Source organism: Bos mutus, chromosome 14 (assembly GCF_027580195.1).
Source record: "Bos mutus isolate GX-2022 chromosome 14, NWIPB_WYAK_1.1, whole genome shotgun sequence".
In the NCBI taxonomy this organism is placed as follows: domain Eukaryota; kingdom Metazoa; phylum Chordata; class Mammalia; order Artiodactyla; family Bovidae; genus Bos; species Bos mutus.
Genome location: NC_091630.1, coordinates 43,881,926 through 43,908,675, shown reverse-complemented (window position 1 = coordinate 43,908,675; position 26,750 = coordinate 43,881,926). Strand labels below are relative to the sequence as shown.

General features: G+C 36.7%; 1 protein-coding gene across 2 annotated transcripts in view; it reads left to right on the top strand.

Moving 5' to 3' along the window:
• Window positions 1-24,588, top strand: part of PI15 (peptidase inhibitor 15) — a 36,641-nt gene extending 12,053 nt beyond the window's left edge. For both annotated transcript variants that reach the window (XM_005895472.2, XM_070382224.1), the window contains exons 3-6: window positions 14,021-14,139; window positions 15,316-15,448; window positions 15,568-15,683; window positions 18,463-24,588. In XM_005895472.2, the coding sequence (XP_005895534.1) occupies window positions 14,021-14,139; window positions 15,316-15,448; window positions 15,568-15,683; window positions 18,463-18,598 (504 nt within the window). In that variant the 3' untranslated portion in view covers window positions 18,599-24,588. The remainder of the gene's footprint in view (window positions 1-14,020; window positions 14,140-15,315; window positions 15,449-15,567; window positions 15,684-18,462) is intronic.
• The last annotated feature ends 2,162 nt before the right edge of the window (window positions 24,589-26,750 follow it).

Below are 26,750 nucleotides of genomic sequence, written 5' to 3'. Positions count from 1 at the left end.
CTTTTCTGGGAATGAGGTGCATAGAAGTGACATGACCCGACCTGCACAGAGTAGTGATGACAAGTTAGTCTTCATTCATTCTACTTCTGTGGCTGCATCCTTTCACATTAGGCTGGCAGATGAGGTAGAACATGCTCCTGCTGAGTCATCTCATATCCTCATGAACCAAACTGCTTATAGATCAAATGTGTATTTTAAATACAGAGTCAACATTATTATCATGGAAAAGGATAGCCTTACCTTTAAAATTTTTTATCTGTTCTTTCTCTAAGATTTCGGGTTCTCAGAATGTTACGTGTGTGTCACTTCTGATATATCATTTAGTAAAGGCATTTAGAGTTCCCTCTGATTTCCGAATAAGCCGCATGAGCCTCATCTGTTCTCTCTGTTCATATCCGTGTCACCACAGACTATGTTCCCTCCTCCTGGAACTGTCATGCTCAGAATGAATGATGTTGTCTTATTTGCATAGCAGCAAACAGGATGATTTCATTACCTCTCTCTTTCGTAATTCTGTCTTTCATGAAGGTACAGAGCAAACCGCCTCACAGAGCTTAGCAGTCAGTATCAGTGACAACCAGTCATGTTCCTGATGAAAGGCTATGTTTATTTTTTATCAACTCTTGGATCAATAATGTACAAGAGCTGAGAGGAAGGAGGGCTTCCCTCATAGCTCAGTTGGTAAAGAATCCACCTGCAGTGTGAGAGACCCCAGTTCGATTCCTGGATGAGGAAGATCTGCTGGAGAAGGGATAGGCTACTCATTCCAGTATTCTTGAGCTTCCCTTGTGGCTCAGTTGGTAAAGAGTCCACCTGCAATGCAGAAGACCTGGGTTCGATCCCTGGGTTGGGAAGATCCCCTGGAGAAGGGAAAGGCTATCCACTCTAGTATTCTGGCCTGGAGAATTCCATGGACTGTATAGTCCATGGGGTTGCAAAGAGAGGAAGGACACTGTTCTAAGTCCTTTTAAGTGAAAACTAACTTCTAGAAATGCCCCCCTTTTCCCAAACCTCTTCTGTGGTGTGTGTATGGGGGTGCAGGAGCAGGGTGTGGTGAGTAGGAGTGAGATAGAAGAGGGGAGGCCCAAAGTCCGCTGCAATCAGAATGGCACTCCACTGAATAAGCTTTAAACTATCATTTCTAACCGGAAGAACACAGAACAACTTTGTAAGCACACATTCAAAGTCTCCAACTTGAAATGTTGATTCACTGGGTCCAGGATTGGGCTGGGGATCTGCTTTCTCAAAAAGTTTCCATTGGAGACCCTGGAGTGATTTCCCAGGTGAGAGAAAATATCTGAGATTATGATTTAGGACATAAAACTGAGCTGAGAAAAATATTTTGTGGCTCAAATATCCATTTATTTATCAAGAGACTATATACTAGAAGAATAAGAAAGAATTATTCCAGTGATAATTTCTATATTATCACAAAATTTCACTTGAATACTCACTCAGCACTCATTTTCATAAGACATCCTGTGGTCATTGTGGGTGAGCTACAGATGTCTGCAGTGTGGAATGACACTTATTTGGGAATATACATGATTGACTAAGGATGCTTCTAAAGAAGCAGACTTTTAAGTAGCACGTTTTTTGGAAGTGGCTTTATAACATACATTGCATATAGATAATGGGTAATGTATTATATTACATACTAATTAATTTATATAATGTATTGTAATTTATGATTTTTCACTTATTTGTTTGGCAGGGCTTCCCAGGTGGCTTAGTGGTAAAGAATCTTGTCTGCCAATGCAGGAGACGCAGGAGATGTAGATTCAATCTCTGGGTCGGGAAGATCCCCTGGAATAGGAAATGGCAACCCACTCTAGTATTCTTGCCTAGAGAATTCCACGGACAGAGGAGCCTGGCAGGCTACAGTCCATGGGGTTGCAAAGAGTTGGACACAACTTAGAAACTAAACAAGTAATTCTTTAACTTGCCTATCTCTTCCCTAAACTATAAGGCAGAGTCCATATCAGTCTTGCTGACTGTTCAATTCACATTACCCGGTGCATCCCAATATATACTCAATTACTAGCTGCCTAGATCAATGAATTTTGGCTCAGACGGTACAGTGTCTGCCTGCAGTGTGGGAGATCTGGTTTTATTCCCTGGGTTGGGAAGATTCCCTGGAAAAGGAAATGGCAACCCACTCCAGTATTCTTGCCTGGGAAATCCCATGGACAGAGGAGCCTGGTGGGCTACAGTCCATGAAGTTGCAAAGAGTTGGACATGACTGAGCAACTAATACTATTGGTTGATCTGGAAATTTGCATTTCTTACATTTTCCACTGTTGATTAAAACACAGCATCCCCATCTGGGAAGTTTGGTATAAGGAGGTTTGGGGCCAAGGTATCTCCAAGGGCATTGTTTCTTGCCACCATTCATGTGTACTAAGATCACTTATCTACAGAAGTGTGTTGGTGACAATGATAATTCCCATTGGAGTTCACAAACTACAGGCCCATCAACCATTCCAATTAGTAGTCATGTTTAACTTGCTCTGCAAGTGTTGAACTGTAGAGAATTTTACATTTTAAAAAGCTATTTGGGAACAAGAATCCACCTGCAATGTGGGAGGCCTGGGTTTAATCCCTGGGTTGGAAAGGTCTCCTGGAGGAGGACATGGCAACCCACTCCATTATTCTTGCCTGGAAAATCCCCACGGACAGAGGAGCCTGTCGGGCAACAGTCCATGGGATCCCAGAGTTGAACACAACTTAGTGACTAAGCGCAGCACAGAGGTGGGTACATTTCACATACACATCAGGATTTCTACATTATCCTGGAAAGTTGCAACATTTACAGCCATTATTCCCTCCCTCTACGTGTCAGCATTCGGTTAAAAAGAATAGCATGTTTGGGTATAGGAAAATTCACTCATTTCCAAGTGTCTCTGTCTTTCAAATAATTGTCCAGACATCAAGCAACAGTTGTACTTTTTCATCTTATACCCAATATTTCTTTACTCATTTTCATTACTGGAACAACCCTGAAACCAATCATTGAGGTTGATTACATTTAAACAGCACTTTGGCATTTTCAAAGCACTTGACTGAAGTATAGATTGAGCCATGCATAAATTAAAGCACTGAAAAATTCTTTCCTTTATTTCCTAATCACCAATCCTGTTTAAGTAGTCTTACCTCAAATTCTGAATGTTTTTATTTTATCCATGCCTTCATTAATTTATATATTAAGGCTTTATGTGTATGAAACATTCTCTGAGCTAAGAGTCTTTTTCAATAATTCAGATAACAAAATGATGGTGACTTCACTCAAGGTGGTGCCAATAATGGTGATAATCAGTGGGTATAATCTGGATAGACAGGATCTTGATGGTAAGATCAACAAGATTTGCTGACAGAGCATATAAAGATTATTAAGCAAACAAAGAGTAAAGACAGCTATGGATTTTTTGGCCTGAGCAACTATAACAGCAGTTGGTAAACTTTTTCTGTAAAGGACTGGAAGATAAATATGTTTAACTTTGTAGGCCTTGTGGTCTATGCTGCCACTATAACACAGAAACAGCATAGATAATATATAAGCACGCAGTGGTTCAGATTTGGTGACCCCTGAACTGGAAGAAATAGGGTTACACCATTCACTGATGGGAGGAAGACTGCCTGTGTTGTTTAGGGAGTAGAGAGTAGGGATAGGATTGAGAATATTGGAACTCAATTTTGGACTTGTTAAGTAAAGATTTAAAGTGGGTAGATTAGCTTGGAATTCAGTGGAGAAGGATAAAGATATAATTTGGAATAATACCACTAGCTTATAAACAGTATTTCAATGCCTGAGACTGGATGTGATTAGCTAAGCAGTGAGTGTAGATGAAACAGGGAAGAGAGGTGGAGAGAGACAGAGACAGAGAGCGAGACAGAGAGGGACATGGCTTGAGCCCTGGGAATCCTTCAGCATGTAGAGGTTAGGGAGATGAGGAAGAAGCAGCAAAGATATGGAGACACAGCAGTCAGAGAAAAACAAGGCAAGTGTGGGGTCATGAAACCAAGGAATGGATGTGAGTCCAGAAGGAGCAGGTGGTTAGATACTCTAAAAGCTGCTGGTTAACCAAATAAGATGGTGACTGGGGAATGACCATTGATGATATCGATGAGATCAGTTTGAGTAGAGTGGACACAGAGGGAAACCTGCCTGCGGGTGTGGGCTTGAGTGTGGAAGAGCAAAAATCGAGAATTCTCTGTTAAGACAACACTCAAGAAATTTCATTGTAAGAGGAATACGAGGAATGATACATTGGAATATGAAGATGGAGAGGGGTCAAGAAAAGGCCTTTTTTGTTAGTTTTTAAGAAATTTATGCTGCTGCCAATGATTGCCTCAGAGTTCTTCTAAAAAAGTATACTTTTACATCATCTCTTTATAGAAATTTACCTTCCCAACCTATGTGAAAGGGAGCACTCATCTTACCTGAGGAAAGTCCTTGTTATCCTTGTTTAAACACTTAAAAAACACTCAGGACCCCACTTTGATATTTTATGTTATAATGCCATCCCATATCTGTGTTCATTTTTGAGGCTTGAGGGAGTTTTTTTTAAATCAAGTTCCTTTAACTACTTCTCTTTTAAAGTTCAATCAGTTTAATAGCATTTAATTAATCTAACTAGTGCCAAAAATTCCCCATGTGAAAGCCTTTTCTCTTCCTCTGCCCACTCCACCCCCTCCAGGTTAACCAAGGCTCATTCTTAACACTGGGTCTCAGTTTCCTTCATTGGCCACCTCACAAGCATTTCCACCTAAGGGGAATAAACCCATCAATTCAAAACAGAACCACAACCATGCCCATGAAGTGTTTTTTAAAAGCTTTTGGCTGCCCTCAGGGGAAATAATTTTTTCATCACTTAATATCTTTTCAATGGCTCTTCCTCACTTCTGTAAGTCATCTCTCCTTTCCCAATCTAACCCAGGAAAAGAACAAAGAACCCCAGTTGAATATTTTTAAACACCAAAAGCTTGTCTATCTAAACTGCCTTTATGTTTTATCTAAATATATGAGAAATGACTGCTTAAAAGTCCAAGAAAACAAGTATCTGTAGGACATGTCATACGGTTTCCAGTGTTGCTATCATAGTATCCTTGACAATAACTGATTTAGAAATATGTCTTCAAAAATTCAGTGTGATATTTTTATTTTTAGTATTTTATGTCTTTGAAGATGGTTGCCATGTGCAGAGTAGATTTTTTAAGAGGTCATTTTCAAATTTAATATTTATGGTTTTCTACTTTAGCCTCACTTATACATATTTTTGTTCTATGCATAAATCTAGCAAGTTTTGGCAACCACACTTGTTTAATGTTTGTTACTATTTACAAATCTAATTAATTTAAATTTTAAGTTACATTTATAGATTTAACATATTTGACCTTTAGTATTTCACTTGGTTTATTGAAAATCATTTCCATATATTTAAAAGTCTTAAGAGGCTAAGACATTCAGTGACTTTTAAGTTCTAAATTTTGCAATACTGTTTAAAAATTATATCAAGATAGTCTTACAATTTTTAACTTAAAACCACAAATATAAATAATTATTCATGAATGCATTTTATATTGCAATTACAAGGCTAACTAGTTGCTTTAACAACCTGTTGCCACATTCTTCTAACCACTATAAATAATATCAAATATGTATAGATTCCTTACCCAGAAATAGTTATTCTTTTTAGCAACTTATATTTAACTCTTTCAAATGCTTCTACATTTAATTCTTATGCTTGGAATTAAAATATGTTACCCACTTGAAAAAAAAAAAAAACCAGTATGCCATCTCTAACAATGCTGGGTATATATTCTGAAGTAATTTTTAGGGTTGTCTTTCAGTTGGTCTACATTTCTTATTGTACAGCAATAATGACTGGGGTTTAAGGAGGGAGCTTTGGATGTCCTGGTGGCCACTGTGTCATGAGTACCAAAACTTAAGGAAATGGCTTATAAAATGACCCCATCTTTGGGCTGGATCATATCATTCTCTAATTCTTCTATTTATGAAAGTCAGTGTGTCATGTTGAGACACTCTTTGACTCAATTTTTTATTTCTTTGACCCAAGCTCTGAAGACCCCTGGACTGATAAGGATCTGCATTCTTTTCCTGTCTCTCCTATCTCTTGGAGCCACACTCTTCTAGCAATTAAATAACATCAATTTGAATTCTGGATGTCTCTCATGGCTTAATCAGACTATGTGGTTTCCACAGACAAGGTGCTAAATTTATTTATAAGCACAGTAGCTTATGGTAAACATTTTAGTTCAAAGCTATATCAATCAATTTACAAGCTGACCAACTAAATAGCTTGTAACACAAAGAATGGAAGAAAGCCATGCAGGACAGTAGTGCCCGTATATACAGGCTTGTGCATGCTCTGACACCGTTTCAAACCATCTTTACTTTGTGAATTATTTAATCATAATATCTAACTTCTACTAGCTCCTGTAAATATTTTTGTGTCTCCATGCATAATTTTCTTAATTTTTGCCTCATTTTTAGAAGGCAAGATAAGAGTTTAAGTGTTGGCAACTCAGTTATCTATGACATTATTTTATCCATTTAGAGGAACAAAGGGCTCCCCTTGTGGCACAGATGTTAAAGAAAATGTCTGCAATGTGGGAGACCCAAGTTTAATCCCTGGGTCAGGAAGATCCTCCGGAGGAGGGGCATGGCAACCCACTTCAGTATTCTTGCCTGGAGAATTCCATGGACAGAGGAGCCTGGTGGTCTACAGTCCATGGGTCACAAAGAGTCAGACAATGCCAAGAGACTGACACATTCACTTTCAGAGGGACAAGACCTAGAAATACAGAATTTGAGGCTGGCTCCATAAAAGCTAAATAAATATCAGGTGTTTAGTTTAACACCTGATAATCACATGTTGCATATTTGCTAGTTATTTCATAGAATGTTAAAAAAGTGCACATTTGTGGCCTTTTTTCTTTTGCAAATTTATAGGGTATGATACTAAAATTATTTCAAATAAATATCACAGATGCTTAATGAAATTCAGCAGATTGATTACCCATTTAGCATCCAGAAATGTACATATTACTCAAATGCTTAGGTGATTATAACTTCATTCCTGAAACTTGTAAGTTGTTAGAATTCTTTCACGTGATTAAACTGACAACATTAATCACAGTTTAGAGCCTCTGGATAGGAAAGAGGCTATCTTGATTTGCTGTTTTCAAAACTCAAAGACCTCTCATCATATTAATAAATTTAAGTGACAATGTAGATTGAAGGGATACATTGCTTACCCATATTCTCCTGGGAGTTGTAACCAATGGACAAGAGACAGCAAAATACAGTAGATAAATAGTTCCTAAGTTGAAGACCTGGATCTTCATTTCTCTACAGGATGAATGTGAGAAGTGGGCATCTCTGCAGTGGGCCTCAGAAAGATGATTGATCTCCCATGGGAAGGCAAAGTGACCCCATTTTCTGTGTGGGACCTGGCCAGTCTGCCAGGCTCTCCAGCATCTTCCTTTAGGGGCAGACAGAAATCCCTCCCATCAGTTCCCTAAAAGCAAACATGAAAAAACATGGTTATCCCTCTTCCCTCACAACTATCATCTCAAAAATTTTAATTATGATATCTGTACATAGAAACATATAAAAATGTAGGCATCAGTAATGCCAAATACATGATCTTCCTATTAGAATCCTTTATAATAATTTTAAAGTGGTGCTCATGTAAGATATTTTTGAGGCATGAACTCTTTGGTTTATCTCTTTGATATACACAATACATTTTAAGTATGTGAAGTAAGCACATAGAATTATTATATGCTAAATTAAATTTGTTCACTACCTTAAATATTTTAAATTATTTTGTGAAGAATATAGCTTTATTCTGTCTGTGGTGTGCAAAAGGCTAGAACTGAACAATTCATAAGCCAATATAATAGATCTTCTTGGTCCTGATGCCAGGGCTACTCAGGTATATTAAATTGTAAGATGCTGAAGAGGAAAGAGACTGTAGAGATGGCTTCATCTACTCTCCTTATTTATAGATGAGTTAACTGGGAGACAGTTATATGTCTATAACTGGGAGACAGAATAACTGATATGTCCTCAGTTGCAGATGGTCTTAACAGTAGACTTAGAATGCAGAATATTTTCTTTTTCAGTATTATTTGTTCTATGCAGTCCTGATATTTTAGACAAGACTATAAGAAAGGGACTTCCCTGGCAGTCCAGTGGTTAAGACTTCACCTTCCACACTATAGGGGGGCATGGGTTCAATCTCTCTCAGGGAGTTAAGCTTCCACATGACTCAAGGCCAGAAAAATCCCAACATAAAACAGAAGCAACATTACAACAAATTCAATAAAGACTACAAAAAAATTGTCCACATGAAAAAAAAATCTTTAAAAAGAAAGACTGTAAGAAAGGTTATTTCTCAAATGACTGTATAAAAACACAGAAAAATTGTGTTTTTGGCAGTTATTATTCTGAGTGCACTATACTGCAATGTGTAAACAATACTTAGATGTGTTTTTTTCCCCCAGAGTCATTATAATTAGTTCATGGGACATAATTTGTTGATGCTATTCCATTTAAAATTCATTTGTGAGGTAAATATGCTATTTTGCATTTTGATGAACTGTAATCCACATTTTATAAATTCATATTTCATTAAAAATATCAGAAGAATAAATACTCAAATCCTTTATTAGAGAAACAAAATACTTTTAAAAGTTAATTTCAGTCCTAGAATACTATGATTTTCAATATAAATTTATTTTATATTATTGATATTTTGTGGAGATTTTTGCAGATAAAACAAAGAAATTTGAAGTAATAATTTATCAGTTCAGTTCAGTTCACTTCAGTTGCTCAGTCATGTCCAACTCTTTGTGACCCCATGAACTGCAGCACACCAGGCTTCCCTGTCCATCACCAACTCCTGGAGCCTGCTCAAACTCATGTCCATTGTGTCGGTGATGCCATCCAACTATCTCATCCTCTGTCGTCCCCTTCTCCTGCCTTCAATCTTTTCCAGCATCAAGGTCCTTATAATAATTTACAGAGCTAAATAACAATGAAAAACATAATACAAAATATTTTTCGTAATTGTAAAAGAATGTTATATCAAAGAAAAACAAAGTACATTAAGAAACAGACACTAACTTTTTATTAAAATATTATAGAATGAACACGTTCCATTTAATATACCATATTTAACATAGATTGTATGTATGTGTTTAGTCACTAAGTTGTGTCCAATTCTTTTGCAGCCTCATGGACTGTAGCCTGTCGGGCTTCTCTGTCCTTAGGATTTCCCAGGCAACAATGTGGGATTGGGTTGACATTTACTTTTCCAGGGGATCTTCCTGACCCAGGGATTGAACTCACATTTCCTGCGTTGGCAGACAGATTCTTTAGCACCAAACCACCTAGGGAGCCCTTAACATTGATTCAGTTCAGTTCAGTCACTCAGTCGTGTCCAGCTCTTTGTGACCCTATGGACTACAGCATGCCAGGGCTCCCTGTTCATCACGAACTCTGGGAGTCTACCCAAACTCATGTCTATTGAGTTGGTGATGCTATCCAACCATCTCATCCTTTGTCGTTCCCTTCTCCTGCCTTCAATCTTTCCTAGCATCAGGGTCTTTTCCAATGAGTCAGTTCTTCACATCAGGTGGCCAAAGTACTGGAGTTTCAGCTTCAACATCAGTCCTTCCAATGAACACTCAGGACTGATCTCCTTTAGAATGGACTGGTTGGATCTCCTTGCAGTCCAAGGGACTCTCAAGAGTCTTCTCCAACACCACAGTTCAAAAGCATCAATTCTTCAGTGCTCAGCTTTCTTTATAGTCCAACTCTCACATCCATACATGACTACTGGAAAAACCATAGCCTTGACTAGACAGACCTTTGTTGGCAAAGTAATCTCTCTGCTTTTTAATATGCTGTCTAGGTTGGACATAACTTTCCTTCCAAAGGGTATGCATCTTTTAATTTCATGGCTGCAGTCACCATCTGCAGTGATTCTGGAGCCCAGACAAATAAAGTCTGACACTGTTTCCACTTTTCCCCCATCTATTTGCCACGAAGTGATGGAACTAGATGCCATGATCTTAGTTTTCTGAATGTTGAGCTTTAAGCCAACTTTTCCACTCTCCTCTTTCACTTTCATCAAGAGACTCTTTAGTTCTTCTTCACTTTCTGCCATAACGGTTGTGTCATCTGCATATCTGAGGTTATTGATATTTCTCCTGGCAATCCTGATTCCAGCTTGTGCTTCTTCCAGCCCAGTGTTTCTCCTGATGTACTCTGCATATAAGTTAAATAAGCAGGGTGACAATATACAGCCTTGATGTACTCTTTTCCCGATTTGCAACCAGTCTGTTGTTCCATGTCCAGTTCTAACTGTTGCTTCCTGACCTGCATACAGATTTCTCAAGAGGGAGGTCAGGTGGTCTGGTATTCCCATCTCTTGAAGAATTTTCCACAGTTTGCTGTGATCCACACAGTCAAAGGCTTTGGCATAGTCAAGAAAGCAGAAATAGATGTTTTTCTGGAACTCTCTTGCTTTTTCCATGATCCAGCTAATGTTGGCAATTTGATCTCTGGTTTCTCTGCCTTTTCTAAAACTAGCTTGAACATCAGGAAGTTCACGGTTCACGTATTGCTGAAGCCTGGCTTGGAGAATTTTGAACATTACTTTACTAGCATGTGAGATGAGTGTAATTGTGTGGTAGTTTGAGCATTCTTTGGCATTGCCTTTCTTTGGGATTGGAATGAAAACTGACCTTTTCCAGTCCTGTGGCCACTGCTGAGTTTTCCAAATTTGCTGGCGTATTGAGTGCAGCACTTTCACAGCATCATCTTTTAGGATTTGAAATAGCTTAACTGGAATTCCATCACCTCCACTAGCTTTGTTTGTAGTGATGCTTCCTAAGGCCCACTTGACTTCACATTCCAGGATATCTGACTCTAGGTGAGTGATAACACCATCATGATTATCTGGGTCATGAAGATCTTTTTTGTACTTCTTCTGTGTATTCTTGCCACCTCTTCTTAGTATCTTTTGCTTCTGTTAGGTCCATACCATTTCTGTCCTTTATTGAGCCCATCTTTGCATAAAATTTTCCCTTGGTATCTCTAATTTTCTTGAAGAGATCTCTAGTCTTTCCCATTCTATTGTTTTCCTCTATTTCTTTGCACTGATTACTGAGGAAGGCTTTCTTATCTCTCCTTGCTATTTGTTGGAACTCTGCATTCAAACAGGTATATCTTTCCGTTTCTCCTGTGTTTTTTGCTTCTCTTCTTTTCACGCCTATTTGTAAGGCCTCCTCAGGCAGCCATTTTGCCTTTTTGCATTTCTTTTTCTTGGGGATGGTCTTGATCACTGCCTCCAGTATAATGTCACGAACCTCTATCCATAGTTCATCAGGTACTCTGTAACATTGATTACTCATCTATTAAAAGGTTGTTTTTCAGTCACTAAGTCATGTCTGACTCTTTGCCACCCAATGAATAGCAGCACACCAAGATTCCCTGTCCTTCACTATCTCTCAGAGTTTGTTCAATCTCATGTCCGTTGAGTCGATGATGCCATCCAATCATGTCATCCTTTGTTGCCCTCTTCTCCTCCTCTCCTCAATCTTTCCCAACATCAGCATCTTTTCAAATGAGTTGGCTCTTCCCATTAGGTAGCCAAAGTATTAAAAGGGTATTATGTGATATCTTGCCATATTTAACTTAATCCTCAGATGGGAAGATTATAGTCTAGATAATTAAAAGAAAGTTGTTTCTGAATGATCTTTCTTTCTACATAGACAGTGGAGATGTGGCCACTGTCACCATAGAATTACTCAAGATCCTTTCTCGATAGTTCTGATTTACGTAACTTTGTGAGTGAATATATTTTAGTATAATTCTAGATAGATTTATGTAACATAACTTCATTTTTCTAATTTAAGACAATTTTTGAACTAACAAATCTTTTTTGAGGGTGGGTGTCATGGTTTCCTAGGATGAAAGTGTCTCTTGAAGGGTTCACCAGTTGTTGTTTTTCCTATTTTATTTCAAAGTCACTAAATTAATTTCCTTTCAGTTAAATACATTGTTATATTAAATACATCTATGTTTCCAGTTCATGACAATTCTAATATTATTATTACTATAAAATATTCAAATGATACAACATATCAAATTATATCATATTATACTTAGATGTAGTTTGACCTTTAAAAATTAGCATAAATGCAAATCCAAACTACAATGAGACATCATCTCATACCTGTTAGGATGGCTATTGTCAAAGACTCAAGACATAAAAAATGTTGGAGCGGATATGGAGAAAGGGAGTCTTGTGCACCGTAGATGGAAATGGAAATTGGTGCCAACACTGTGGAAAACAGTATAGAATGTCTCCCCCAAAATAAAAATAGAACTACTATCAGATCAGATCAGATCAGTCGCTCAGTCATGTCTGACTCTTTGTGACCCCATGAATTGTAGCACGCCAGGCTTCCCTGTCCATCACCAACTCCCGGAGTTCACTCAGACTCACGTCCATCGAGTCAGTGATGCCATCCAGCCATCTCATCCTCTGTTGTCCCTTTCTCCTCCTGCCCCCAGTCCCTCCCAGCATCAGGGTCTTTTCCAATGAGTCAACACTTCGCATGAGGTGGCCAAAGTACTGGAGTTTCAGCTTTAGCATCATTCCTTCCAAAGAAATCCCAGGGCTGATCTCCTTCAGAATGGACTGGTTGGATCTCCTTGCAGTCCAAGGGACTCTCAAGAGTCTTCTCCAACACCACAGTTCAAAAGCATCAATTCTTCAGCACTCAGCCTTCTTCACAGTCCAACTCTCACATCCATACATGACCACAGGAAAAACCATAGCCTTGACTAGACAGACCTTTGTTGGCAAAGTAATCTCTCTGCTTTTTAATATGCTGTCTAGGTTGGACATAAGATATAGCAATCCTACTTCTAGGTATTCATCTGAAGGAAACTAAAATACTAACTCAAAAGGATACATTCACCCCCGTGTTCATAGTGGCACTGTTTACAATAGCCAAGACATAGAAGCAGCTTAAATTATCATCAACAGATAAGTGGATAAGTGGAATATTATTCAGGTATAAGAAACAAGGAAATCTTGCCATTGTGACAGCATCGATGGAACTTAAAGGCATTATGCTAAGTGAAATAAATCAGAAAAAGACAACATATGATGTCACATAAATGTGAAATCTAAAAACAAAAACAACACTGAATTCATAGATCTAGAGAACAGATAGGTGGTTGCCAGAGATGAGGTTGGGGGTGGCTGAAAGGTACAAACTTGCAGTTATAAAATAATTCCTGGGGATGTAATATACAGCATGGTGACTATATGTATAGTACTGTATTATATATTTGAATGTTGCTAAAAAATAGAATTTAAAAGTTCTCTTCACAAGAAAAAAAATTTGAACTGTGTGTGGTGATGAATGTTAATTAGACTTCTTGTGATGATAATTTCACAATATATACATATATAAAAATCATTAAGTTGTACATTTGAAGCATATATTGTTACATATCAATTATATCTCAATAAAAGTTATAATATTTTACATTGTCAGTTTTGGTTCATTATTTGAATAAATTTGATCATATTAATTTTTGAGATATATTAATAGCTCTGAATAAACTCCAGGGAAATCATTTGACGCTGGTAGATTCAAACTTTAGTGGTCAGTAGGAGTTGTCTCCAAGTTACATCTAGACACGATATTTTACTTAACCTATCCTTTACTAAAATTGATGTCTGGACTTTGGGTCTAGATGACAGTGTTAAAACAATAAAGATTTTTGAGGAATAACCATACTGTATTGTAGAACTTTAAATAACAATGGTCTAATCTTGCTTTCTTTTAGTCAGGAAGTAGAAGAGGAAGAACTTTAGGAAATGGTAGCATTCTTTCTTGCCTCTTTTTGTTTGTTACTAGCAAACTCAGTAAGCTGAAGGTTTTTTTTTTTTTTCCCCTTACACAGGTTTGGGATGAAAATCTTGCAAAGTCTGCAGAGGCTTGGGCAGCTACCTGCATTTGGGACCATGGACCTTCTTACTTACTGAGATTTTTGGGTCAAAATCTATCTGTACGAACTGGAAGGTAAGAAATAGTTTCACTGATACTGTTTATCCAGATAACTTTATTGATAACTTTATTGCCTATGGACTCCAAGTGTTAGTAGCGTCAATTTCAAGTAACGTCTACAGGTATTTATTGAGAACTCACTATATGCCAGTCACTGATGCTTGGCCTATGACTGTTTTAGATGTCTTAAAAAATTATTTAAATTTTTAAAAAAGCCTAAAAAACCCCCCAGTTTTCTCTTTCACCCTTGGAACACCATCCCTTAATCTATTCTACACTGCTGCTGCTGCTGCTAAGTCACTTCAGTCGTGTCCGACTCTGTGCGACCCATAGACCGCAGCCCACCAGGCTCCCACGTCCCAGGGATTCTCCAGGCAAGAACACTGGAGTGGGTTGCCATTTCCTTCTCCAATGCATGAAAGTGAAAAGTGAATTCTACACTAATCTCACAGAATCTTTGAAAGAATCAGGTTGTATCCTTATCCTATCGCTTCTAGTTCAGAAAAATCCCTTGATAGTGGCAGAAGCCATTATTATGTATGCAGCTTTCCCATGTTTGCATATTCCTATATATGTGTTATACAAATTCAATGTATTTACATGCATATGTACATATACATATGCACATATATGTATATGCAAGTATATGCAACTGTGAATGAAGCTGCTTCCGGTAACAGGATAATTTTTCTGCACTGTGAGAGGTCATCATCCAACATTCAAAGACTCATTCCCTTCCATAGAGGGGAGAAAAATCGGGTGAATTCTCACTAAATTAAAATGATACAACTTTAAGGGGGGAAATCACTCTGAGTCTAGTATCACAGTTTTTTTTAATATCTAATTTTTAATTATGTATAAGATTCCAATGGAAGACATTTCTGACATTGGTAAATATAAGGTAAAGATGATAATTCCCGAAAGATTTGCATTTCTCTTTTTGAAACAACCAGACTCATACTTAAACAAATATAGGATCACTTGCTCCAGGCCTGAACATTTTCATGCTTGGCTCTACTGGGAGGAACAGAGGATTCTGCTGGGTGGTGATGGTTATTGTGAGGGGGTGGATATGCTCTTGATTTGCCATTAATAGCCTGCAAAAGAACAATTAACTTGTAATTTAGTGTGAGTCCACTACACATTGCCACTGCTGAACTGTGAGTTCTCATTGTGTTTCTTGATATTTAGATACCGCTCTATTCTCCAGTTGGTCAAGCCATGGTATGATGAAGTGAAAGACTACGCCTTTCCATATCCCCAGGATTGCAATCCCCGATGTCCTATGAGATGTTTCGGCCCCATGTGCACACATTATACACAGGTTATTTTGTCTTGTTCAGTTCTGATTCATTCTTTTTAAAAAACGCTCTTTCGATTTTGGTGAACCTGCGTTTTCTTAACTCCTGATCCTAATAATGGTATATGGGTTTACTTTCTCAGATGGTTTGGGCCACCTCCAATCGAATAGGATGTGCAATTCATACTTGTCAGAACATGAATGTTTGGGGAGCTGTATGGCGCCGTGCAGTTTATTTGGTATGCAACTATGCCCCAAAGTAAGTATCTGGTTGGCTTCTACTTCCTGAAATCCTTAATGATGTTAAATATCTTCAGTCTGATAGATATTTTTAACAGGTAAATAATATGAGTAAGACTTAACTAACAAGCTCAGATCCTCAAATCTTCCATCTTCTCATATATCAAAAAAGTTAAAAGCTGAAAGATTTCTTTTCACAAGGATTCTAGATTAACATTTTGGACAAGACAATTTGTGATTTGGAGATTCACTAAATTCTCCTCCTCATCTTTCTTTAGACCTGGTAATTATAAAATAAACATGTGATTCCAGGCTTTCGATAGCTTATATAAAAGTCTCAGGCAAAGATCTTCTAGGGAATTTATCAACACCACAGTATTCTCATCAATCATTCCTAGAATGTTGGCTTAACTTTTTCACTAGGAAAAGAAAACAAGCACTTCTTTCTTTTAAGGGTAGAATTAAAATCACAGTTTATTTTTTCCATAGGTGGTTAAGGAGGCATTCAGAATCAGAAGGGAAAATTTAAATGCTATGACATCTTTTTAATGAAAGCTGTGCCATGATTTAAACTATATAAAATAAAAAATTCAGTAATTTCATCCTGTGGCACACATTAAAATTATATATTTCATATTGTGAAAATTGATCAAATATTGTAAAATATAGTTGTATTTTATATTTATGAGCATTCTTTTGTATTATGAAGATAAACAAGCATTTGTTGACATTTGATAAAATGCCTTTTTGATAACAATGACTCTTTGGATAAAGTGTTCCAGTATTTATACATGAGTCTTTTCCCTTTTGGAGTAAATACTAAAATGTGCAAAGGATTTATGACACGCCTGGTGTCTTCCAAAGTAAGTCCCAAACAAAGATTTTTCTCCAGCTTTGCCAGTATGGGGAGGGAATGAGAAAACGTTTCACAAATAACTGCATTACTCATTTATATGGTTGTATGCCAGGGGCAGTGTTTTTGCAAAGTTAGAAAAATAGCGATTTTCCCAATGGTCTCCTCTCCACAGTTATTAGAATAGTAAGATTTGGAAAGTAAAATGTGACTGCATCATGAAAAGCATTAAAACTGTGCATTTGTTTGATATTTTCAGTTACGCACCTTATATTTTCCTATTAAGACTCTAACTCTTCTTTCTGACATAAATAGGCCAGGCAGTTCTCTAGTGAAAGAGGCTTTTATTACATTCATTTGGCTATTCTGTTTTTGGCCAATGATGGGATTTTTGCAATATTATTGATGAGATGTCTGATTGTTTTATGTCTAAGAGATTAAGATATTGTGTTAGTATGGTGTATTTGCTGTAACAGAGAACCATTTTTTGAAACAGGCAGTGAAGAAAGTTTAAAAATTCCGACTGATAGTTGAATAGCAGCATAAAGTTATCTCAAGCCAAACTGTTTATCAGGGAAAAAAGAAATACAGAGTTGGGTGGTGGTTGGGGGTCGGGTGGTTGGAGAGAAAGAGAGAGAAATGAGAGAATGAAAATGAATTAGCCTGAAAGGATAAAAATTAAAATATGTTTATCCACTGACTGATTTACTATTGAATATGGGGCTTCCCCGATGGCTCAATATTTTAGCTTTTCCACTGTTGTTTTATCTTCAACCCACCACACACCACATTTTCTCCTGACCATTCGGTTTCCTTCACACTTCTGGCTCTGTGGTTATCTGTTAGTACTGTAGTTACTAATCACCATGCTACTGTAAATAAATCCATTGCTTCCTCCATCATAGCTAAAAGAGCTTAGTAACAGTAAGACGTTGTGACTGTTTTTATCCTAAATGCTGAATTTGGTGTATCGTTATGGCCATCAAGATGAAGGAAAATATTGACAACATTCAGTTAAATGTGTTCAGCATTATTTTAAAAAATTAACAGTATTGCTAAAAATTATAACCGTGAGTTTACATATGGGAAAATGTTTTGGAATCATCTTTAATGGCTGCTTCTGTAAGCCACTATTCTCTGAGTTTTCCATGTCTCATTTTATGAATACTGAGAATCTAAACTCTTCAACTTTAGAAAGAAACCCTTTGAACTCTTAAAACCTATTTTTTGTGCTTATGACAACTTCTTGCTCATGTCACCATTTCTAAGCCTCCCCGAATTGTATATATACTGTATATGGGCTTCCCAGGCGGCACTAGTGGTAAAGAACCCACCTGCCAATGCAAGAGACGTAAGAGAGGAAGCTTTGATCCCTGGATCGGGAAGATCCCCTGGAGAAGGAAATGACAACCTGTTCCAGTTTTCTTGCCTGGAAAATCTCATGGACTGGGCTACAGTCCATGGGGTCCTAAAGAACTGAACACAACAGTGACTGAGCACATACACACTTATATATATATATATATATATATATATGTATTTGTTTATATTTTACTATCTTTATAATAGCATTAGCATGACTTTTTAAAAAGTACATTTAAGAGGACACAGCGTATGTGTTCTGGAAGGCTACAGTAGGAAAGAGGCAGCTGTGGTGGATAGAGCATCAAGTCAGATGTGGGTTGACTAATAATGTCACCATGCATTGTAAATTATTGTAAATTAACATGATATTAACTTACTCAGAAAGAAAGTATTTTTAAAGTAAGATATATAGAATAAATTGCTACAGAAATAAGAAATGGATGTAACTTTCAGTGCTTTTCTAAAAATGACACACTTCTGAAAATTTCATCACATGTCAATGTGTGATCATGTGCTTAAGGGCAATCAGATTTTAAAAAATGAGCAAGTAACACTTATGCTCTCTTCTTTCTTTTCCTAGGGGCAACTGGATCGGAGAAGCACCATATAAAGTAGGGGTACCATGTTCAGCTTGCCCTCCAAGTTATGGAGGGTCTTGTACTGACAATCTCTGCTTTCCAGGTGTAACGTCAAACTACCTGTATTGGTTTAAATAAGCTTATCTTTTCCTCCAGGAAATATAATGGTTTCTGGGAATCATAGGCATATATATATATTGAGTTTTGCACATACTATACATATTTTATCATAATCTTGTTTTCCTTTTATTATTCATTGTAAAGATTAGTGTTTATCTTGTATGTTTGTTTAATCCTTTGAGGTAATCAAACATCCATTTCTATTTTCTGACCTCTAAGTCTAAATTAAAATACTCTGTATGTAGTATTGACATAGTTGATGCATCCAATTCCAAAGCTTGTTTTCCAAAGAAATTATGTTACATTCCTAACAAATAGAACATATATTTGGCCTATAAATACACATACATAATTTGATTTTGTAGTTAGCTTGGAGGAATTTTTTAAAAATCCTATTGTAAACAATATGTTAGGTGGTAGGACATCTCCTGCACCCATTTCTTTAATATCCCAAAACTGATCATTAGCAAACTACTAATAAAACTCCATGATATCTAGATATAATAATTTAATTAAGAACCACAGATTTCATTATGGAAATATTTTGTTTTATTTGGGTCCACCAAAAGATATTCTCAATTTATGTAAGGTTGAACACATTTATTTTGCTTAACCTCTTTTATTGAACCAGTAATCATGTGTGGAGTGGTTATGATGGGCAAGGCACTCTGCTAGTTATGTTTTGGTCATGCAAGGATAACAAGACATAATTCCTGTCTTCAAGAAGCTCACAAAAATATTCAGGAAATAATGCAGCCTAATTATTGGGTTGCCCAAAAAGTTTGTTCGGGTTTTTCTGTGATGTTACGGGGAAACAAATGAACTTTTTGGCCAACTCAATATCTTGCTGTAAAAATGTTATTTTGTTAACAAATTGATTTTTCATGTAAATTTGAGGAAGTGAACCCAACGATGTCCACATGTAGGTGGAATAGATGATAGGCCACGCCGTGTAATATGTAAGTCTCCTGGTTAGCATGAAAATGTAGCTATAGTACTTGGAACTAAATGAGGCAGGGAAGAACGAACAACCGTGAGTGTAAATAGTTGTTTTGGAAGGTGGAAAACAAGACCTAAGTGAACTGACGAGGTCCAAGAGAAGTAAGATTCAGGAGACAGGCATGCGAACCCACGGAAATAGGGTTACCACACACGCGCGCGCACACACACACACACACACACACACGGAGAGCCTCAGAAAGGCATATCCTGAAGGTTTAGTATACCTTGAAGCCTGTGAGCAGTAGGTGAGGGATACCAGAAAGAAACATGCAGGTGCCAAGGATATTTCCTGCTCTTCATTGTTCTGCTTGTCCTTATTTGATGAGAATCATTCAGCATGAGGGTCCTTGAGTATCATGTGGAAAATCTCATGTACACACCACAGACAGCTATGATTTTGTGAAAGGGGCCTCTTCAGATGATTTTCTAAGCACTAAGTACCAAATTTTATTACCATATCTAAGGAGAATATTTTTCAGTTCTGCATTAAGTTTGCGTGTGTGCATGCTCAGTTGCTTCAGTGGTGTCTGACTCTTTGCAATCCTGTGGACTGTAGCCCACCAGCCTCCTTTGTCCATAGGATTCTCCAGGCAAGAATATTGGAGTGGGTTGCCATTTCCTTCTCCAGGGGATCTTTCTGAATTAGAGATTGAACTTGCATCTCCTGTGTCTCCTGCATTGGCAGGTGGATTCTTTACCACTGAACAAACTGGGAAGCCCCAAAAGTGAAGCATGGTGGAAAGCAAATCACTGTGAAAGTTTCACTCATGTGATTTTGGAAATGTTTATTTCCAAATCACTTGCAGAGAGGAGAAAGTCAACACATGGATCAAGACACTTAACACATTACATTTTACATGTGCATGTGTGTGTGTGTATGTGTGTGTGTGTGTGTGTGGTTCAAGTTATATAATGCTGCAGTAGAATTACAGAATCAGTAAACACAATTAGTTCCAGAGTACAAATAACAGAAGGAAGCTACTTGTTTAAAATTCTCTATACATTTGCAGTTTCTTAGTTTAGATTCATTGAAAGATGACAGATAGTTAATTAAATCCAATGGGGGATTATCCAGCATCTGGAGTTCAGGTTTTCATGATGACAAATAATTGGCCAGATTTCTTTCACACATTGAATCTGACCAAATGTTTTCCTATCAAATGACTTTGCTTTTGTGGGAACATATATAGACTTTATTAAAAATAAGTATTTTTGGAGACTAATATGAAGAACAGAAATAACAGTAAGAGTCAGGTCTCAAATCAACTTTTAGCTAATATATACAGGCAACTGGAGAGAAAACTCATTAGTGGAATATTTGTTTCCTTTATCTAGATAGTCTTTCTTGAGTTTCCTAAACTAGTTCTACAGAAGTAGTAAAATAACTATTAAACCAAAAAAATGGTTTTAATCAGTTCCATCCTATTGCTGGTTTACTTGTGTGGCTTGATTTCTCAGGTCTCAAAAAGAATAATGCTATTTGCCACATGATTCACAGAAGTTCATTTGAAGGTAAAATTACCATATTAATAGAAAATCATGAATATTAAAATGATCATTAATGTTGTGAAGCTTTTATTTGAGATAAAATTAAGTCTTTCATGAGCTCCTCTTTGGCAGAAATTCTGTCTTATCTTTGTGTATTTATACCGGCTTCTTATATAATGGCTATAGTGTAATAAGTTTTTATATGAATGGGTTTTAGAATTAACTCAACAGTCTAGTATTGCAAGAATTAGAGGAACCTCACCTTTCCATATTTCATTAAGACAAAAATGTCTTAAATACAAAGCTTTGAGTGCATCAACAATCCAGATAAAGCACCAAATATATCAGATTAAGACTAGGAACCACATACTCATAAACTTGTACACAACAGTCCTTTCCAAATATAAGTTTATTTATAACTTAACAACTGAGCTGAAAATGTAACGGGTATATTTGTTATTCTATCTGTGCTTCTTAAAGTTAGTAATATAAAGTGGCCATGTGAAATGTTTTATTTTCTAGGCTAAACCAAATGAACGTTGGCTTGAATCAACCCAGAGGGTCATACTTTTCACAGCATTCAACAATGGTGCTGGGGTAGCTGTTTCTCACTGTAACTCCCAAAGGGAAAAAGGGTCTGGGCAGAAGCTATTTCATAAAAGCAGCTTTAAATAGTATTGAGGTTTTCATTTCAATAGGTTTCATTCGACATGGTGATTGGCATACATATTCTACAGCGTTGAATTTTATCTTTGGTATGGATTTTTCATTACATCCTTTATTCAGTAGAAAAATTAAAAAAATTCTGTCATAACATCAATTTTTTTGGCTTCCATGTCATCAAAAGACTGGAAAAATTACAAGTTGATCTGTTAAACTGATGGATTCCTTTACAGAATTGTATTTGAGTTGTGTAGGCATACTCTTAATGTTCCTGGTTATGGTAGGTAAGTTTGCTTTTAAAATGTGGCAGAAACAATTTTCATTGTTATCATGTTTTGTTGGTTTTTTTCCCTGTCCTGTAGTCTAAGCAGCATCACTTCCGTGGTCCGTTAGGACTTCCCTACCAAGTTCACTTGGCAGTTCATTCGAAACTTTTGTGGAAATACTCATTTGAAAGTTCCATGAAGTTTTAGCACAGAACTGACCAAACAGTAGGGAAAATTCAATCAGTATAATTTACTCAGAACATTTGAATTGAAACAATATATATTTTTCTCATTAGTATATGCTTGTGTTAGATCAACTTACAACATCTACATAAGCAATCAAAAACATATTTAGGCCAGTTCAAGTGTTCTGTGTTCATATCCTGCCTATTAAGTGAATACGTAAGTTAAACAGATCATTTGAATGTGTTCAGGAAGGAAAAGTCATGCTTAAACTGGGGTCTGTTTTCTCCCCCTTGTATAACAACATTCCCAATGTTCTGCAGTAGCATAGGACACCAATCTTGGATTCCTATTCCATAGGAAGCCGTTTCCTATGGAAGTGTTTAGGAAGAGTAAAATTAGATTTCTATCAATGTCTAATATTATCTTTGTTTTATATTTGCATTTTTTTGTATTGTTATAAGTGTGAGGAAAGACATTTAAACACATGCAAAATGATTTTTTAAAATTCTTTCATCTTCTAACTTTGACTTATGAGAGGTCAGTCAACAACTTAGAAAGTTACACAGTTCACTGGTTAATGGTGCTGAAAATTCATTACAACCACCATATACTTGCTTTAATTTTGAAGTTTCTTTGCAATTAATGTTTTTAATAAGTGTGAACTATCAGTATCTATTCTGGTGCTATATATGTGGTGCTAAATGAATTGTTAGTGTTAGTAGGTTAAGAAGTCTCTTTTTATTCATAGTTACAAATGATGTCCTTTCAATTTCTGATTTAGAAATCTTAATAACGTCCTGTTAAATGAATCTTAACCAAAATAAGCCAGTGTACTCTATTTTTATATAATAATCCAACATTATTTGGGTGTTACAAAATGTAAATATATTTCTTAGAAGTTATTCATCTTTTTAAATAGCGTTTTTAAACTTGGAATGTAAAATTCAAGTTATCAACTAAAGGTTAGATTACACCTACACCAACCGTGCTTCAGGCACTGGCGCCCTCTGGTGGTTGTAAGAACAAATTCTTGATGGCAACTTGGCCTGCCAATAAAACCATTTCTTCAGTTCAATGAAAATTTAAGTTGCATAATATTAAATTCTTGGATACTCTGTAACTCTGATGACATTAAAGATGCTTGATTCTATTTAAATAATTTTCTAGGAGGGTAATACATATATCTTGACATCCATTTTCCTAAATAATAATAATTTTTATGGCATTCTAGTCCTGAGGTGCTTATTAACAGTGTTCTTTTTTGAACTAGGTATTAATAAAATATATTTTAAATTTTGTTTACATCATAAATACGATAAGAGGTAAAACTAATGAAGAGAACTTTTTCACTTTAAGTGATCATTTATTTTTATATATTAAAACAATTTTCATATATCAAAAGATTCTCCATTTTTACTTGTTGATCTATAATTTGATAATGCTCTTTGGTCATACTATTGAGCTAATTATGACATTTTATTGCTCTATTCAAATTCCTTCTGGACTTAAAAATATACATAAAAACTTAGGATTATATCCTCTGTAACTAATGAAAGCAACATTTTTAGATAACCTTTCACTTGAGTTGTGCAGTTCACTAAGTGTGATAATCTGTTTCAACAAAGATATTTCTTAAACTGTGTTAGCATAACCAAATGAAATATACTTTAAAGCAGTTTCCCATGTTAGTATTTTCAAATGTATTTTAAAGCAATAAACCCTTTGTATGATCTCAATCCTATACAAAGCTCCAATATATAATATGCATAACATGGATTAAACCTTCTCCAGTGCCTTGGAAGTTTCTTCCAAGAGCCCTAGGATTCCATAAAACCACTAGGAAAACATTGATCAAAGTCATCCAGTTCTCCCCATTTTCTCAAAAGAAATCAACTAATTAAAGACCAAAAAAAAAAAAATGGAGACCCTAAAAGTTTTGCAATGGTTATCTTAAATTCTTAAGTACCCACTTCACTTTGCATGTGTTAGAAGTCAAACTAATTGATGGAGCATTTAACACTGATTTTAACTGGTGCTTTGTTATAGATTACAGCATCTTGTGCTTTGTTATTTGACAAACAGAATTTTGGTATCATAATATTTTGAGAATTAGAGATAATTGTAATGCACATAGAACATGTTTAAAAATATCTGAATGCTTCAAATATGTACATAATCCTAAAATAGATTGTATCATTTTAGATTTTTTAAAAGATTAATTTGATATTTTTTATTCGTTACCTAATACTGTGGCAGTAAAAGGTGCCTTTGATGTTGTGATATAATGTCATGAATGTGTACATACATAAAACCTGTGTAAACCTCTGACTTTATAAAGCATAACAAGTGTAGCTTTTTGAGCCCCACTATATTATTTTTCCTTCAATAAAATATTATAATTAATTGTTTTGTGTTTAAGATTTTAATTCATAATTGATGAATTTAATTATTTCCTGATTTTCAATAGTTTTACAATAGTAAAACTTTCTTGCCTTCCCTGCCTCCTTCCTTCCTTCTTCCATTCTTTTTTTATTTAATTCCACAAAATATTTTGAGACCCCAATGCAAAAGACATTTCCATGGAGAAAGAGGAGAAGAACATTATGTTAAGAAGTTCTGAAAAAAAAAAAAAAAAAAAAGTTCTGGCTGAGAAAAACTGCAGTAGTTGAACATAAATATTCCCATGTTTCATACTGAGGGCAAGAAGAGAAACCATAGGCATTCCTATGGGGGGATGCACCATGTCTGGTCACTAGTTGGACCAAGAAGGCTGGTGTTTTACAGATGGTTCTGCCTTGCAGCAGGCAAATTTTCCCTCTGGTGAGACGGGAGAGCTCCCAGGCCAGTTCACCACTGATGTTCAGTTGCCAAGTCTGCAACCTGAACTGTAGCATGCCAGGCTTCCCTGCCCTTCACTATCTCCCGGAGTTTGCTCTAACTCAGGTTCATTGAGTCAGTGATGCTATCTACTCATCTCATCCTCTGCCGCCCCCTTCTCCTCTTGCTCTCAATCTTTCCCAGCATCAGAGTCTTTTCCAATGAGTTGGCTCTTCTCATCAGGTGGTCAAAGTATTTGAGCTTAGGCTTCAGCATCAGTCCTTTCAATGATTATTCAGGTTGATTTCCTTTAGGATTGACTGGTTTGATCTCCTTGCAGTCCAAGGGACTCTCAGGAGTCTTCTCCAGCACCACAGTTTGAAGGCATCAATTTTTCAGCACTCAACCTTCTTTATGGTCCAACACTCACATCCATACATGACTACTGGGAAACCCATAGCTTTGACTGTTTGGACCTCCGTCAGCAGAGTGATGTCTCTGCTTCTTAGTATGCTCTCTAGGTTTTTCCTAGCTTCCCTTCCAAGGAGCAAATGTGTTAATTTTATGGCCACAGTCAACATCCACAGAGATTTAGGAGTCTAAGAAAATAAAATCTGTCACTCCTTCCACTTTTCCCCCTTCTATTTGCCTTGAAGTGGTGGTACCGGATGCCATGATCTTAGTTTTTTGAATGATGAATTTTAAGCCAGGTTTTCCACTTCCCTCTTTCACCCTCATGAAGAGGCTCTTTAGGTCCTCTTCACTTTCTGCCATTAGAGTGGTATCATCTGCATATCTGAGGTGGTTATTTCTCCCAGCAATCTTAATTGCAGCTTGTGATTCATGATTCATCCAGCCCAGCATTTCACATGATGTACTCTGCATATAAGTTATTAATAAACAAACAGGGTGACAGTATACAACCTTGTACTCTTTCCCAATTTTGAACCGGATGTTCCATGTTCAGTTCTAACTGTTGCTTCTTGATCCACATATAGGAGACAGGTAAGGTGATCGGGCATTCCCATCTCTTTAAGAATTTTCCACAGTTTCTTGTGATCCACACAATCAAAGGCTTTAGTGTAGTCAATAAAGCAGAAGTAGATGTTTTTCTGGAATTCCTTTGCTTTCTCCATGATACAGCAAATGTTGGCAATTTGATTTCTGGTTCCTACATTTGTTTAAATATTTTACTTATCTCTATTTCATAATGCACACATACTAGTGCATAGAAAACTGTCTAGTATATATTAGCATGTGGTATATTTATATTGCATATAGTGGGAGTGCAAGATCTAGAACTTTCTACAAATAAGGGTGCACAACCAACAGTTTGGAGGAAACAGGTCTAAAGCCTGGCAGCTTCCCAGCATGTTTCTCTGCTTCCCACCACAATATGGCATCTGCATCGCTCTTTTTGAAAATAAAGCACATCTAATGACTCTCCTACACAACACCTTCCAAAGACATCCCCAAGCATTTAATAAAACACAGTGCTTTATCACCACTTATGGCTTGGCTGGCTTCTACCTCGTTCTCCAACATCCTTCTCTCCCATTCTCCCTGCAGCTCACTCTGCACCGACTTCTCTTCTTCCCTTTTGCCAAGTTCATCCCCACCTCAGACTTTTCTCTTGTTCTACAAACAGACTGGGACATTATTCTCCCAGACAGTCACAACGGTTTCTTTCTCTCTCACTTCAATATGGGCCCCCTTCCAATTGACACTTTTCTGCCCTCCATATCTCT